We start from the raw sequence: 15,875 nt of genomic DNA on the forward strand, positions 1-15,875 counted from the left end.
CTGGGATTTGTTCCAATTCTGGGGATTTTCAGAGCTTGAGGGTAGCCCCATAGACTGGTCCATGTGGACCAAACTGTCCCTGCCTCACAGAGTAGCACCTTGTGACTCCTCCCACATATTTTCTGGTAAGAGAGGACAATTAGGCCCTGAGTAAGGACTTCAAGATTTGACTCTTATTTCAGAAGTGTGATTCTTTACAATATTTAACAAAAAAAGGCAAATCCTACACAACTCACTCAAGTGAGCAGCCCGACTAAAGTAAATGGGAACCACTTGGGTGATTCAGGCTCTTCATATAAAATTGCATCTAATCAGTTGTGATCAAAGCAGGTGTTTCTTAAGAACTCGTCTATTCAGGGTATCAGCCAAGTACTGCAAGGGAGAATTAGTTCTATGTGCCAGGAAAGTATGTTTTAAAAACAGTAATTTTTCTCAATTTTAATGATTTCACTAATTCAATCATTATTTTTAACAATATGGTACTACTATAGAATATTTTAAAAATCTTTAGAATAGTTTCCCTGTGTATACTTTGAAGGGATAAAGTGAAGATTATTTTCTCCCTGCTGTTTAAAAGAACTAAGACATCTTCCTATCTCAGTGAGTTGGAATCCCTGTGTCTCCACTCCCACTCCACAGAATAAATTTGCATAACAATACACTCTATACTTAGGACAGCAGCACAATGCACATGAACAATGTTGTTTTTTCAGCTCATACATCATTTTCCAGCATCTCAATGGTGCAAATAAAAGATGAAGTTTAAAATCCAAGCTTCATAAATTATAGTCTAAGATAGCTCTCAGATTGCTACCTGATTTTCTTCATGTATCGAAGGGCTTGCCTTCATCACGGGGAGATCAACGCTGCTGCAATCAATGCAGCAGGGGACTAACGAAGACTTGCAAAATCGATGGCAGAGTGCTCTCCGGTTGACCCCGGTACTCTAGCTCTCTGAGGGTATGTCTATACTATGAAATTAGGTTGAATTTATAGAAGTCAATTTTTTAGAAAGCAATTTTATACAGTCAATTGTGTGTGTCCCCACACTAATGCACCAAGCGCATTAAGTCGGTGGAGTGCGTCCACAGTACCAAGGCTAGCATTGCCTTTCAGAGCATTGCACTGTGGATAGCTATAGAATCATAGACTATCAGGGTTGGAAGGGACCTCAGGAGGTCATCTAGTCCAACCCCCTGCTCAAATGGCAGGACCAATCCCCAATTTCTGCCCCAGATCCCTAAATGGCCCCCTCAAGGATTGAACTCACAACCCTGGGTTTAGCAGGCCAATGCTCAAACCACTGAGCTATCCCTCCCCCCATTATCCCACAGTTCCCGCAGTGTCTGTCGCCCATTGGAATTCTGGGTTAAGCTCCCAATGCCTGGATGGGGCAAAAACATTGTCACGGGTGGTTTTGGGTACATGTCGTCAGTTACCCCTCCCTCCCTGAAAACAATGGCAGACAATCATTTCGCGCCTTTTTTCCATGTGGACGCCACACTGCTTTCAGCAGACGGTGCAGTAGGACGCTAACCTTCGTCGTCATCCACTGCTTTTGCTGCCATTCTGCTCTCCTGCTCTCCTGATGCTATGAATCCACCTTGCAGGTCCTCTATATGACCGTCGTCATCCACCGCTTCCACTGGCACTCTGTTCTCCTGCTCTTCTGGTGGTCTCGTGGGGCCGATTCCACTGCAACTCTGCTCGGCTGCTCTTGTCTCACCATCACACAGCAAGCGTGCAGCCCACTCAGCTGTTGTGTCCTGGCAGCAGACGGTGCAGTAGGTCTGCAAAACTGGTCATCCAACCACCGCTTCCCCTGCACCTCTGCTATCCTGCAGACACCATACACAGGCAAGCATGGAGCCCGCTCAGATCACCGCAGCAGTTGCAAGCATTGTAAACACCTTGCACATTATCATGCAGTACATGCAGAACCAGAACCTGCAAAAGCAGGCAAGGAGGCGATGGCAGCGCAGTCATGAGAGTGATGAGGACATGGTCACAGACTTCTCTCAAAGCACGGGCCCCAGCAATTTGGCCATCCTGGTGCAATGGGGCAGGCTCATGCCATGGAACACCGATTCTGGGCCCGGGAAACAAGCACAGACTGGTGGGACCACATAATGTTGCAGGTCTGGGATGACTGCCAGTGGCTGTGAAACTTTCACATGAGTAAGGGCACTTTCATAGAACATTGTGACTTGCTTTCCCCTGCCCTGAAGTGCAAGAATACCAAGATGAGAGCAGCCCTCACAGTTCACAAGCGAGTGGCGATAGCCCTCTGGAAGCTTGCAACGCCAGACAGCTACCGGTCAGTCGGGAATCAATTTGGAGTGGGCAAATATACTGTGGGGACTGATGTGATCCAAGTAGCCAACACAATCACTGAGCTGCTGCTATCAAGGGTAGTGACTCTGGGAAATGTGCAGGTCATAGTGGATGGCTTTGCTGCAATGGGATTCCCTAACTGTGGTGGGGCCATAGACGGAACCCATATCCCTATCATGAGACCGGACCACCAAGGCAGCCAGTACGTAAACCGCCGGAGGTACTTTTCAGTGGTGCTGCAAGCACTGGTGGAGCACAAGGGACATTTCACCAACATCAACGTGGGATGGCCGGGAAAGATACATAATGCTCGCATCTTCAGGAACTCTGGTCTGTATGAACAGCTGCAGCAAGGGATTTACTTCCCAGACCAGAAAATAACTGTTGGGGATGTTGAAATGCCTATGTGTATCCTTGGGGACCCAGCCTACCCCTTAATGCCATGGCTCATGAAGCCATACACAGGCAGCCTGGACAGTAGTCAGGAGCTGTTCAACTACAGGCTGAGCAAATGCAGAATGGTGGTAGAATGTACATTTGGACGTTTAAAAGCTTACAAGCACAGTTTACTGACTCAGTTAGACCTCAGCGAAAGCAATATTCCCATCGTTATTACTGCTTGCTGTGTGCTCCACAATATCTGTGAAAGTAAGGGGGAGACATTTACGGCGGGGTGGGAAGTTGAGGCAAATTGCCTGGCTGCTGATTACATGCAGCCAGACACCAGGGCGGTTAGAAGACCACAGCAGGGCGCACTGTGCATCAGAGAAGCTTTGAATACCAGTTTCATGGCTGACCAGGCTACGGTGTGACAGTTCTGTTTGTTTCTCCTTGATGAAAACCCTCCCCCTTGGTTCACTCTACTTCCCTGTAAGCCAACCTCCCTCCTCTCCCCGCTTCGATCACTGCTTGCAGAGGCAATAAAGTCATTGTTGTTTCAAATTCGTGCATTCTTTATTAATTTGTCACACAAATAGGGGGATAACTGCCAAGTTAGCCTGGGAGGGGTGGGGGAGTAGGGAAGGACAAGGCCACACTGCACGTCAAAACTTATTGAATGCCAGCCTTCTTTTGCTTGGGCAGTCCTCTCGGTGGGGTGGTTGGGTGCCTGGAGGCCCTCACACCGCGTTCTTGGGCGTCTGGGTGAGGAGGCGATGGAACTTGGGGAGGAGGGCGATTGGTTACACAGGGGCGGCAGTGGCAGTCTGTGCCTTTCCTGCACCTCAACCATACACCTGAAGATATGTGTTTGATCCTCCAGTAGCCTCAGCATTGCATCCTGCCTGCCTCCTCTCATCATGCTGCCGCCACCTGTCCTCTCGTGCGTCCCTCCTGTCCTCGTGTTCATTTTGTGCTTTCCTGGACTCTGCCATTGTCTGCCTCCATGAATTCTGCTGGGCTCTTTCAGTTTGGGTGGACTACATGAGCTCAGAGAACATTTAATCACGAGTGTGTTTTTTTCACCTTCTTATCTGCGCTAGCCTCTGGGATGGAGATGCTAGTGGCAGCATTGAAACATTTGAAGCTGCGGGAGGAAAAAATGGGAAAGTAAAATTGAAAAAGACACATTGGCCATTTAAAAGGAGGGGCTGATGTTTTTGGGTTAATGTGCAGCACAAACCCACCTAACACCCCCCACCCCACACCCAATTCTCTGCAATGATCGCTTCACCCCTCCCCCCACCGCGTGGCTAACAGCGGGGATGATTTCTTTTCAGCCACAGGCAAACAGCCCAGCAGGAACAGCCACCTTTGAATGACCCCTTAATAAAATTCCCCTATTTCAACCAGGTGACCATGAATGATATCACACTCCTGAGGATAACACAGAGAGATAAAGAACAGATGTTGCTTGAATGCCAGCAAACACCAAGACCACACTCTGCCATGCTTTCTTATGCAATGATTCCAGACTACGTGTTATTGGCCTGCTGTGGTAAAGTGTCCTACCATGGAGGATGGAATAAGGCTGCCCTCCCCAGAAATCTTTTGCAAAGACTTTGGGAGTACCTCCAGGAGAGCTTCATGGAGATGTCCCTGGAGAATTTCTGCTCCATCCCCAGACACGTTAACAGACTTTTCCAGTAGTTGTACTGGCCGCGAATGCATCCCAAGTCTTCAGGGCAAATTAATCATAAAATATGCTTGCGTTTAAGCCATGTATTATACTAACAAAGGTACACTCACCAGAGGTGCCTTCAAGGTCCGGGAGCCCGGGTTGGGAGGGTACTGTCTCCAGGGTGATAAACAGTTCCTGGCTGTCGGGGAGAACCGTTTCTCTGCTTGCCTGGTGTGTGCTATCTTCAACCTCCCCCTCCTCATCATCTTCCTTGTCCCCAAAATCCTCATCCCTGTTGCATTAGACTCCCTTGAAGGAGTCCATGTACAGGTGTGGGGTAGTTGTAGGGGCAACCCCTCGAATTGCATGCAGCTCATCATAGAAGCGGCATGTCTGGGGCTCTGACTCCGAGCGGTTGTTTGCCTCTGTGGTTTTTTGGTAGGCTTGCCTGGGCTCCTTAAGTTTCACATGGCACTGCTGCAGGTCCCTGTGATAGCCTCTGTCCTTCATGCCCTTGGAGATTTTTTCAAATATTTTGGCATTTCGTCTTTTGGAACAGAGTTCTGATAGCACGGATTCGTCTCCCCATACAGTGATCAGATCCAGTACCTCCCACTTGGTCCATGCTGGAGCTCTTTTGTGATTCTGAGACTCCATGGTCACCTCTGCTGATGAGATCTGCACAGTCACCTGTGCTGATCAGCTTGCCATGCTGGCCAAACAGGAAATGAAATTCAAAAGTTCGCAGGACTTTTCCTGTCTACCTGGCCAGTGTATCCGAGTTGAGAGTGCTGTCCAGAGCGGTCACAATGGAACACCGTGGGATAGCTCCCGGAGACCAGTACCGTCGAATTGCATCCACACTAACCCAAATTTGACCCAGCGATGTTGATTTCAGCGCTAATCCCCTCGTCGGGGAGGAGTATAGAAATCGATTTTAAGAGCCCTTTAAGTTGACAAAAATGGCTTTGTTGTGTGGACATGTGCAGGGTTAAATAGATCTAACGCTGCTAAGTTCTACCTAAACTCATAGTGTAGACCAGGGCTGAGAAGAGTAAGACTGGAGAGTGTCTCCCATCGACGCAGCGCAGTAAAAACACTGCAGTAAGTCGACCTAAGTGACATCAATTCCAGCTATGTTTTTCACATAGCTGGAGTAGCGTAACTTAGGTCAACTTACCCTAGTAGTGAAGACAAGTCCTCAGTAATATTCCTTATTTTTTTTGCTTAAAGTTCAAATACTTTCAAGTGATATGCCTGCTACTTAATGATTATTACCTTTGTCATTTCTTATCATCTTGCATACTACTAAATGTGGCTCTCAGTCATGGTTCTAAAGCAAAAGTTGTCCTCACCACCCATGCCTGAAGTCATTCACCTGTGGTAAGCCCAGGAGGCATAACCAATTAATAGAAAGCAATCACATACTAAATATAACATATAAAGCTCTGTGTGGTTTGGGTTCTGGCTATCGTAGGCCTTGTCTACACTACAAAATTAAGTCCACCTACATTAGGTCGATGTACATCTTCCACAGTAATTACTGTGGCGGTTCATGTCTACACTATGCCTCCTGTGAAGTGGTGCGCATCCTCACCATCATGGGATACCAACAGCCCAAGCTGTGAGCCCCACGCAGGGCTGATAGCCAGCAAGCAATGTAAGTAACGCAGTGTCTACAGAGATACTGCGTCACCCTAACTATGTCAACCTGTGTAGTGGGCGACTTACACTGGTGGGAGCAACATTGTACTGTAGACACTTACAGAGTTAGCTCAATGTAAATTGCCTTACGTTGACCTAATTCTGTAGTGTAGACCAAGCCTCTGACTACCGAGCTTCCTAGGGATAACTGCAGCAGTGGAAATTAGCTGATGGGTCCATGCAAACAATCCTTAGATTGAATGTTTGGAGGTTAGTGAAGGCTCATGGATCTGGAATTCATTTCCACTGTTCATATCTGAAAGAGGTGCAGTCTATCAAAAAGGCCATCTGTTTGCTCAGGCTTTTGCTTCAGAGGGTAAAGGTGGGAGATATTTAGATTATGTTTAACAGCTGGATTCTGTGACTGAATCTCATTTTAATAAAATGATATTAACTAATGTTGTTGTGTTTTTAAGTTTCATACATGCAGAGTCAACTGTGATGGGTGCACTTTTAAAAATGGAAAAATAGATTAGTAACAAATTAATTTATATAGCATACAGTATATTTATATAGTATACACTCTAGTATACAATCCATAGACAGTTGAAACAAATTATTTTTGAAGATGCCTGAATGTACACTTTACATTATAACCTGAATTACAAAATGTTATATATTAAAAAAAACAACAACCTGGATTGATCAGCTTAAATCAAGCACTAGATACTTAAACATGTGAGAACACTCCCAGCTATTTTTTTCCTATTTTTCGGACATTAGGTCCGGTCTGCATTCTCATACTTGTCCTACTTGATACAAAAACAAACATATATACTTTACAATAGGGAAGCTTTACAAATGGCACAAGCTGCAGGGTTACCATTTAGCTGGTAATTATCTTAAACTATTTTGTCCCCTCACCCAGATAGAGAACACATGAAACAAGTGACTAAAGGCAGGACAACCCACCAGTATTACTAATCCAATCCAGGGTCCTGAAACAATTAAGTAATGTTTTCCTGCTACTTCAGCCATTTTTAAATAAAATGGTGATTTGTGATTTCTTATTTTCACATTGACATCCCTACTTCTTTCATCATTTTACTAAAACAGATTCAAGCATTATATTGTGAAGCAGCATGGCTTCATTTGACTTCTCAAACAGAACTTTTTTTTAACATGTAGCAAATAGGAAAAAATTCTCTTGAAACTGTATTAGTTCACTAAAGAAAACAAGTTATGCTTTTTTTCTGGAGGTGTTCTGGTTTAGTTGAACGTGCTAAGGACCAAGGTGCTAAGGACTTAAAAATTTCTTGCTGAGCCTTAGGGATGTTCATTATTTTATCTGATTATCATTTACAGAAGGCCAATGGCATTTTGGGATATATATGTAGGGGCATTGCCAGCAGATCGAGGGACGTGATCGTTCCCCTCTATTCGACATTGGTGAGGCCTCATCTGGAGTACTGTGTCCAGTTTTGGGCCCCACACTACAAGAAGGATGTGGAAAAATTGGAAAGAGTCCAGCAGAGGGCAACAAAAATGATTAGGGGACTGGAACACATGACTTATGAGGAGAGGCTGAGGGAACTGGGGTTATTTAGTCTGTGGAAGAGAAGAGTGAGGGGGGGACCTGATAGCTGCTTTCAACTACCTGAAACGGGGTTCCAAAGAGGATGGATCTCGACTGTTCTGAGGTAGCTGATGACAGAACAAGGAGTAATGGTCTCAAGTTGCAGTGGGGGAGGTTTAGGTTGTATATTAGGAAAAACTTTTTCACTAGGAGGGTGGTGAAACACTGGAATGCGTTACCTAGGGAGGTGGTGGAATCTCCTTCCTTAGATATTTTTAAGGTCAGGCTTGACAAAGCCCTGGCTGGGTTGATTTAGTTGGGGATCGGTCCTGCTTTGAGCAGGGGGTTGGACTAGATGACCTCCTGAGGTCCCTTCCAACCCTGATATTCTGTGTTTCTATGATTCTATGATACAGTGTTTACACAGTTTGCAAAACTGCAAATAAAATGGTTCAATTACTTTTACAGCAATAGTAACTGCTTTGGGATAAATTTTGAAGAATGCTTGTTTGCAAGTAACAAGATAGCATCAGTGTTTGAAGGGATATGCACTGATTTCAATCATGCATCTTAATATTAAATAAATGTGAGCTACAGCAGACACTCTGCTTTTTTATTACAGTTATATGACTGGCACTACTCCCATCTCCTTTATTCAGTGAATAATAGCATTTAATATTGTCAGGGCAGTACTTACTATTCTAGAATGATTTACAAATTTCTAAAGACTTAAGAAAAATAAAAGGACTTCACTTCATCTGCTACAAGTTACATGTGCAGTTCCCTCAGGCTAGCCACATAGATGTAAAAGGTTCTGCTGGGTCAAGAGTGCTCCAAGACAACAAAAGATATTCACTCCAGGACCTGATGCAGTGTCAGATGATGATATTCAAATGTATTCTTCTAAAGTTATCTTAACTCTTTGAGTGAAATCCCAACCCCACTAAAGTCAATGGGATTTTTGTCATTTATTTCAGTGGGCCAGGATTCAAACTCTGGTGCAGGCAGTTAGGCCTGGTCTACACTAGGAAATCAGGTTGATCCACAGCCCGTGCGATGCAGTTAAACTGACCTAACCTCCCAGTGTAGACAACAACACTAGGTTGATGGGAGAATTCTCCTGTCGATGTAGCTACTGCCTATCAGACAGGTGGCTTACCTATGCGAACGGGAAAACCCCTTCTGTCAACATAGGTAACATCTTCAGTGAAGCACTGCAGTGGTTCCACTGCAATGTTTTAACTGTAGACAAGTCCTTAGGCTTTGCTCACCAAACTGTCAGCAATGAGTACAGCAGGAATCAATTACACAACAATAATAATAAATAAATAATAATAATAACCCTTCTTAAAGTACAGTTCTTGGCCCAATAATCTTTTTAAAAGAGAGATCCAGAGTTAAGGCAGAAAATATGGGCACAGTTCTTCGAGGTATTGAGAACGTCCTGCAAGGTGCTATGCACCCTCAGCTCCCAATGGAACTGGTCTCATGCCAGTAACTCACACCACTGTGCTTAAAGAAGGACTCAATTCCGCTCCTTCTGAGGTTAATGGAAGTTTTGCCATTGACATCAATGGGAAAAAGACTGGGTCCTATTACTTTTATATATCAAATATACTATTATAACTCAATGTAAAAAGCTGGAAGTCCATAAATCTGATTTTCTTTCATTGTGGAATTTACAGTTTTAATCAGGCTATTAATATTAATTTGCAACAAATGTTTTGTATAAACATCCCTGTCTTTTTATGCTTTTTTAATATATAAAGGAAAGACCAACTTGCAAATGTATGAAATATTCTGATCAATTTTAGCTCAATGACATGATTCATTTTAATAACTCTTCTCTTGTGTCAATATTAGTTTGCATACTAAAAAGTCAACATTATATAATCTAAATACTCTATAGTACATGTGCAGTAATCTAATGGAACTTAGAGCATGTGTTAAATATGCAAACTAAAAAGGCTTTCAAAGATAGCTTTATAAATATCAGTATCATGACCTTTTTTATTTGGTAAAGGTAGTAATCTTGTTGACTAAGTAAGTTATTTTTACGTGTGTGTTCTTTGAGATACGGACAATACTTCCTATAGAAAGCTTGTCTATTTCTTTTTCCTAACTAGTCAAGTAAAATAATTACTTGTCTTGTTTTATTTCATTTAGTTAGTTAGTTTTGTGGCCAGAAAAATCTTTTATTTTTTTCCAAAATAAAAACAAAACAAAACAAAATCCCAAAGCAGTGTTAGAGCTGAAGGCTCCAGTCCTTCAAAGGGACTACTCAGGTGCTTACATTTAGGCAGGACTAGAGTCTTCGAAAGCAAGGGCTTGATCCTGTGCCCACTAAAGTTAACAGTAAAATTCTCACTGGCTTCCATGGTGCAGGATCAGGGCCTATACACACACAACCTTTTTGTTTTTGACACTCCTAAAATATAGAAATAGCTGGAACAACTTACACAAAGATAATAAAAATAAACAAATGTATGTTTCCCAGTGAGATGTTGTATGGCAAACTCTAAACCATGGCAAATTTTTAGAGCAAGTTATAAACAAGCATGATAGGTCTGGCTTAATGGTTAGAGTTCACTTGCTTAGTTTTTGTTTTTGACAAAACCCTAATACGAGAAATATACTGAAAAGCATTTTTATGCTCAGCACAAAACTTAAGCATTCCCTCTACAGTGTTGGAAACTAACACAGAACAGCATTATTGTGCATAAATATCAAAAAGTGGGCTTGACTAGAAACAAAAAATGAAACTAACCAGCCTAGTTATATTGTTCAAACTGGTAAAAGTGAAAAAAGTAGGCAAACATCTCAAACGGTGGAAAGCATATTAAAAACTCAATCCTGCATTCACACACTTGAGTAATTTTGCTCACATAAGGTGTCTTATTAAAGATACATACTTGCCTAATTGCTTACAGGACTGGGGCATATATATTTAGAAACCTTTCATGTGAAATACTCTACATTCTTAATAGTTAGAATATTTAACATATGTTATTATATGCATCCGATGAAGTGAGCTGTAGCTCACGAAAGCTTATGCTCAAATAAATTGGTTAGTCTCTAAGGTGCCACAAGTACTCCTTTTCTTTTTGCGAATACAGACTAACACGGCTGTTACTCTGAAACCTGTTATTATCTTAAGTCTTCTTTTAACAATGTAAGTGCTACTTTTGATCCTGATCCCGTAACTGTTCTCTGAGCCAGATCCACATTCCATTAAAGTCAAAGACTCCCACTCAATTCCATAGGAACAGAATTAAGCTCATATTGGGCCAGACCCTACAAGAGCTCCATGCATCACATTCCCTTGAAGATAACACCCAATATAAGGGTTAATGCACAGGCTAATGGTGACTACCAAGCTGGAATTCAAATGCGGAATTCTGATGCTGCATTATTCTGGCATATTTTATGATAGCTTCATAATCCGTCAATGGAACTGTAGGCTAGTAATTATCATTTACTCTTGCACTGTCATTTCTAGTCTACAGAAGGTGCTTACTCTTTCAAACCCTTATTTAAATAATAATGATATTTAGCATTTTCATAATGTTTTATACGCTACACCATTGTACAGGCATTAGTTAATTAATCTGACATGAATCATCCTTATTTGTGCAGGTAGTTTCACTGAAGTCAATGTGACTACTTGCAGCATGATAAGAATTAACCATGTATATTTTTGCAGGATCAGTAGTTATATATTTTCAACATTTTATATTCTTATGACTTTATGATATTAAACTAATAGTCAAGAGAAGATCATGTTTAAAATATAAAAATGGAATTTGGATTCTAAAGTGTCTGTACTTTCAGCTGTTGCACTTATGCAATGGAATCAAGATTATATAACATGAGTCTGATTACAAAAAATATGGCTCTCATTACACAGTGCATGGTTTCTATTACAGGATAGTAATCTATCACAGATTATCAGGCTATAATTGACAAGTATATATTATATTACTGTTAATATATATTTTAACTTGCATTGCACAGTACACGGCTTTCAAATTTCCCTTTTATGGCTACTTGCCTATTAAATTATTGGCAATAATTTTAAGAGACCATTTTTACTTTATCTCACAAATACACACCAATTTACATACAGGACTTTTTCATATTAAATACCTAAGATCAAACTGCTGGCAAACCTATAATAAATTTTGGCTTGAACAGGTTTATTTCAACAAAAAAGAAAAACTTTGCTTTGAAGAAACCATCCTTCCTTTGCAATCAGAAAACAGAATTTTATTTCAGAAATCCTTTTGGTGATTAAAAGAAGATTGTGAAATTTTACAGTGTGTTCAAGACTAATGTTTAATTGATTAGTAATCTAAGTATTTTATTTAAAGTGTTTTATATTGAGCCATGTTATGAATAAACAAAATATTTAAAACAAAATTATGCCATTAAACCTGTTTTGACCCTTTTCAGTTTAGGGGTAGAAACAAACCACAGAAAAATATTACAATAGTTTAAGAACTGGTTTGATAGATTTTAACATAATACTTCTCAATCCTTATTCAAATACAATGAGAAACACGATCACTGTAAAAAGAATGAAAAACAAATAATGGGACATAACAAAACAGATCCTACTGAGGTTTAATATACCACAGATCTATTATAAATTAAGTAAGCCTCTTTTTTATGGGTAGATGTTTCTTTGAATTCCAAGGTGACCTATGGAAATTGACATCTTCAAGTGAAACAAGGCATACAGTACGAACTAATTGAATAAATGAGTAGCAGACCTAGAAGCCAAACTGAAGGAGGAGGTGAGGACTGTGGAAATGTCTTTCCCAAAAGGGTCAGGCAAGGTTCAAGTAAAGTAATCTAAATAAACACCTCCTTTATGGGCCAGTCTGTGAAGCTACTGATGAGCAGTTACTCACACAAGCAGTCCCATTAATGAATGTGAGTAAATCTGTAACAATAATTATTTATTAAACAAAAGATCCACCCAAAAGATTCCAGTGAATTTATTTACCTTTGTCCGAAGGAAAAAACACCATTTTCCATTGTCTACTATTACTAGAGGACATGGACCTGTGTGTGTGGGCTAAGTGGAAAGACAACATTTCAAGGACACACTAAATGATCAGAAAACCACCTTACATAGACACAGGCAACTTGCCCATTGTAATGAACATAAAGAAGGACTGGCTACAGATCTCACAAAAAATATTTATTCATCAAAATCTCACTTCCAATGGTGTTCTAAGGGAGAAAGAGAAAAAGGAACACAACAGTAATATTTCTTCTTGGCTAAGAGCAAATGGAGTATTGTTTGATATCTAATACATCCTCTGTTGAGGACCTACATATTTTGTTCTGGCTGGAGGATCCAAAAGATCTTTTCCAGGGCTAGCCATTATGAACCTAATGTATAGTGAACAATTATTTGATTAGTTTTTTAGACAACAAATTTAAAGCTGCACAACAGTGTTGATAGCTCAGCACTGGGCAAGAATTGTAGCTTGAGTGTAACTATTGTCAAAGAGGCAAACCTATGTTTAGAGCTATCAAAAACCAGGTGCTGAGGGAGTCCCAATAATTGCCCACTATCCCATCCAGTAATTTATCTGTGCAGTGCTTTGGAGGCCAGGAAGAAGCCAGACAAAAAGTCTGGAAGCAGCAGTTCAAGGCAGTGTATCTTAATACAGTGATACTTGTGTAAAGTAGGAGGCCTGCAAGTCTAGGCTGACTAGTGGAGGGAGGCTTTAGTTCAAGATAGAACAAATGACACCTGAAATCTGGAGGATAATTTGCTCAACACAAAGGGATTGTCTGCTGGGGATGGCTCTTCCAGCATCTTTCACTACCCAGCTAGCAAATTATAATGTCAGCTACAGGACAAAGTATATAAAAGGGGAGATAAAACCATTCCTTTCAGACCTCTCCACACCCTTTCCCCCATTGTTACCGTTGCATATAACTGAAACCAGAGGCTCTCCAAGCACCTGACCCACATGACTGACCCTATCACCCCTGTGCAGCAGGGAAGTGTAATTATCCCCATTTCACTGAGGAACAGGGAGAACAGGTGACCCATCACCTTGGTATCTTGACCTGGCCAAGGTCATACAGGGAGCCATTGGCCCAGGAGGTCAGGGCCAGAGAGCAGGCTGTGCGGGAATTGGGGCTTAAACCCCTGCAAGTAAGGAAACAGCTGACACGGCACTGAACCCCGGGTCCTCAGCCCCTTACCTGACCCTTCACCAGGCTGGCTGCGAACTGCCTCATGACCGCCTCCACGGTGTAGGCGCTGGACCAGCCGCGAGGGGTGAGCAGCTCCATGCAGATGGCCCCGCCGTCCAGCACGTAGCCGTTCTCCAGGCGGGGGCTGAGCACCCTCATGAAGGGCGGCGAGAAGGGGAAGTTGTCGGGGAAGGTGAGGTTGAGCAGGATGAACTCGGTGTTGGTCTCCTTCATGTCCTGCCACAGCACCGAGTCCTTGTCCACCTGGTGCAGCTTCACGTTCCAGTCGAACAGGCTCTCGTCCACCAGCTCCACAGAGATGAAGCGGTCGCTCAGCCGGGCGATGTCCTGCAGCTCCTTCATCAGCCGCCGGCTCCGCACCTGCGTGCAGTGCTGCTGCCTGCCCGAGGGCGCCACTGGGGCAGAGCCCGACGGGGGCGGCACCAGCGGGGCAGAGCCGGCCCGGCCGCTGCTGCTCCCCCCAGGCGGCAGCTGCGGCCTGGGCTCCTTACCCGAGCCGGGCTCCTTGGCGCTGTGGTGCGGGGGCTTCTCCTTGTGGCCCCCCGAGCCGGGCTGCTGCGGCGGCTGCTTGGAGAGCTCCAGCACTTTCTTGGCCTTGTTGCCCGCTGGGCTGCCCTCCTTGCTGGGGCTGCTGCTGCTGCTGCAGCCGGCGCTGCCCTGCTGCTTGTTGCTGCTGTTCTTCTGGCTGCCCTTGGCTCGGAGCGAGGAGCCCTGCTGGCTGCTGCGGTGGTGGTGATGATGGTGCTTGGGATCCTCCGTGTCCCTGTTGTGCAGTCGGATGAGCCCGATTTTCCGGAGCAGAGTGGCCATGTTGTGTTTGGCGGTTTCTGTTGGAGCCGCTGCTTGGCGAGCCCCGGCGTGGCCCCTCTGCAGAGAGCAGGGCGCTCCTCGGCTTGAGTGAGGGCGACGGAGACGACTGAGCCCGGAGCAGGGAGGGCGGGAGAGACAGAAAGACGATGGGGAGAGGCGATGCTGCTTCTGCTCAGACGCCTCCTTTCACCGGGGCTGCTGCTGGCAGCATTGCAGCACTGTAGCCGCTCCCGGAGTCACCAGAGCTCCACTGCTATGGCCATAACCCCCCTCGAAAGCGGGGAAACCCTCTCCACGCACCGCCCCCTCCCCCCCGAGAGGTGCTTCTCCTGCAGATGGCCGGCTGCTTCCCGACTAACCTGCAGTTAATATCGAGCCAAGCCACGCCACGAGCTCTGCCCGCGGGATTTACCCTTCGCTGCCTCTTCCCCGCCGCCCCCCTTCGCTTCCCTCGCTAGCCTTGGACCTGCTCAGGTACCAGATTTCCCTCCTCCTCCAGCTGGTGAGCTAATGTCGCTCTCGATTCTGTCGGCTGCAGGTTTCTCCCTGCGGACGGTGGGATCTGTTCGGCTCCTGAGTATCCCCCTCTGCCTCCCCGTTTCCCTCTCAGCAGCGGCAGCCGGACAGCTCCTGGCCCCGGCTCTTTGTTGTGGAATCCGCTACAGCCAGGCTCCGGGCGCTGCGTGTGCCGCAGCCGACGGGGCTAGTTTGGGCTGACGGAGTAATACAGCGAGAAGGCGGGTGAGGGGGGCAGGGGAATCTCCGATCGCAGCCCAAGGCGCCCTTCGCCCTTCCCTCCGTTTACCTTCTCCTGGCACAGGGGGAGAGAGCGCTTTGGGGGGAGCTGCCCCCGCACCACGGCCGCCCTGCCTTGTTTCTGCAGGTTCTCCGCTTCTGCGGAGCTGACATTGCAGAGGCCGCTCAGTCTGTTGCTGTGCGTGCGGAGGAGGAGGCGGGACCCTGGGGAGGGGCCAGGCTGTTACTCGCACGGGGGCAGGAGCCACTGGCTGGAGGAGAATTAAAATGTTTCTTTAATAATGGTGGGGAGTTGGGGATGGGCGCCCCTTCATCCCCTCAACATGAACAGATTTCTCAGCCCACCTGCTCCCCCCAAACGCCAAGGCTAATGTGGCCCCATGGGCTTGTGACTGTGCACAGAGAGAAGACAACCCACCGTATCAGAAACGTGATCGCTGGGTGCTGGATCCATAC

General features: G+C 44.7%; 1 protein-coding gene across 1 annotated transcript in view; it reads right to left on the bottom strand.

Moving 5' to 3' along the window:
- Positions 1-15,624, bottom strand: part of UBE2QL1 (ubiquitin conjugating enzyme E2 QL1) — a 51,771-nt gene extending 36,147 nt beyond the window's left edge. The window contains exon 1 of the mRNA XM_073332410.1: positions 13,842-15,624. Within this exon, the coding sequence (XP_073188511.1) occupies positions 13,842-14,663 (822 nt within the window). The 5' untranslated portion in view covers positions 14,664-15,624. The remainder of the gene's footprint in view (positions 1-13,841) is intronic.
- Between the last annotated feature and the right edge of the window lie 251 nt (positions 15,625-15,875).

This window comes from Lepidochelys kempii, chromosome 2 (assembly GCF_965140265.1).
Source record: "Lepidochelys kempii isolate rLepKem1 chromosome 2, rLepKem1.hap2, whole genome shotgun sequence".
Taxonomy (NCBI): Eukaryota; Metazoa; Chordata; order Testudines; family Cheloniidae; genus Lepidochelys; species Lepidochelys kempii.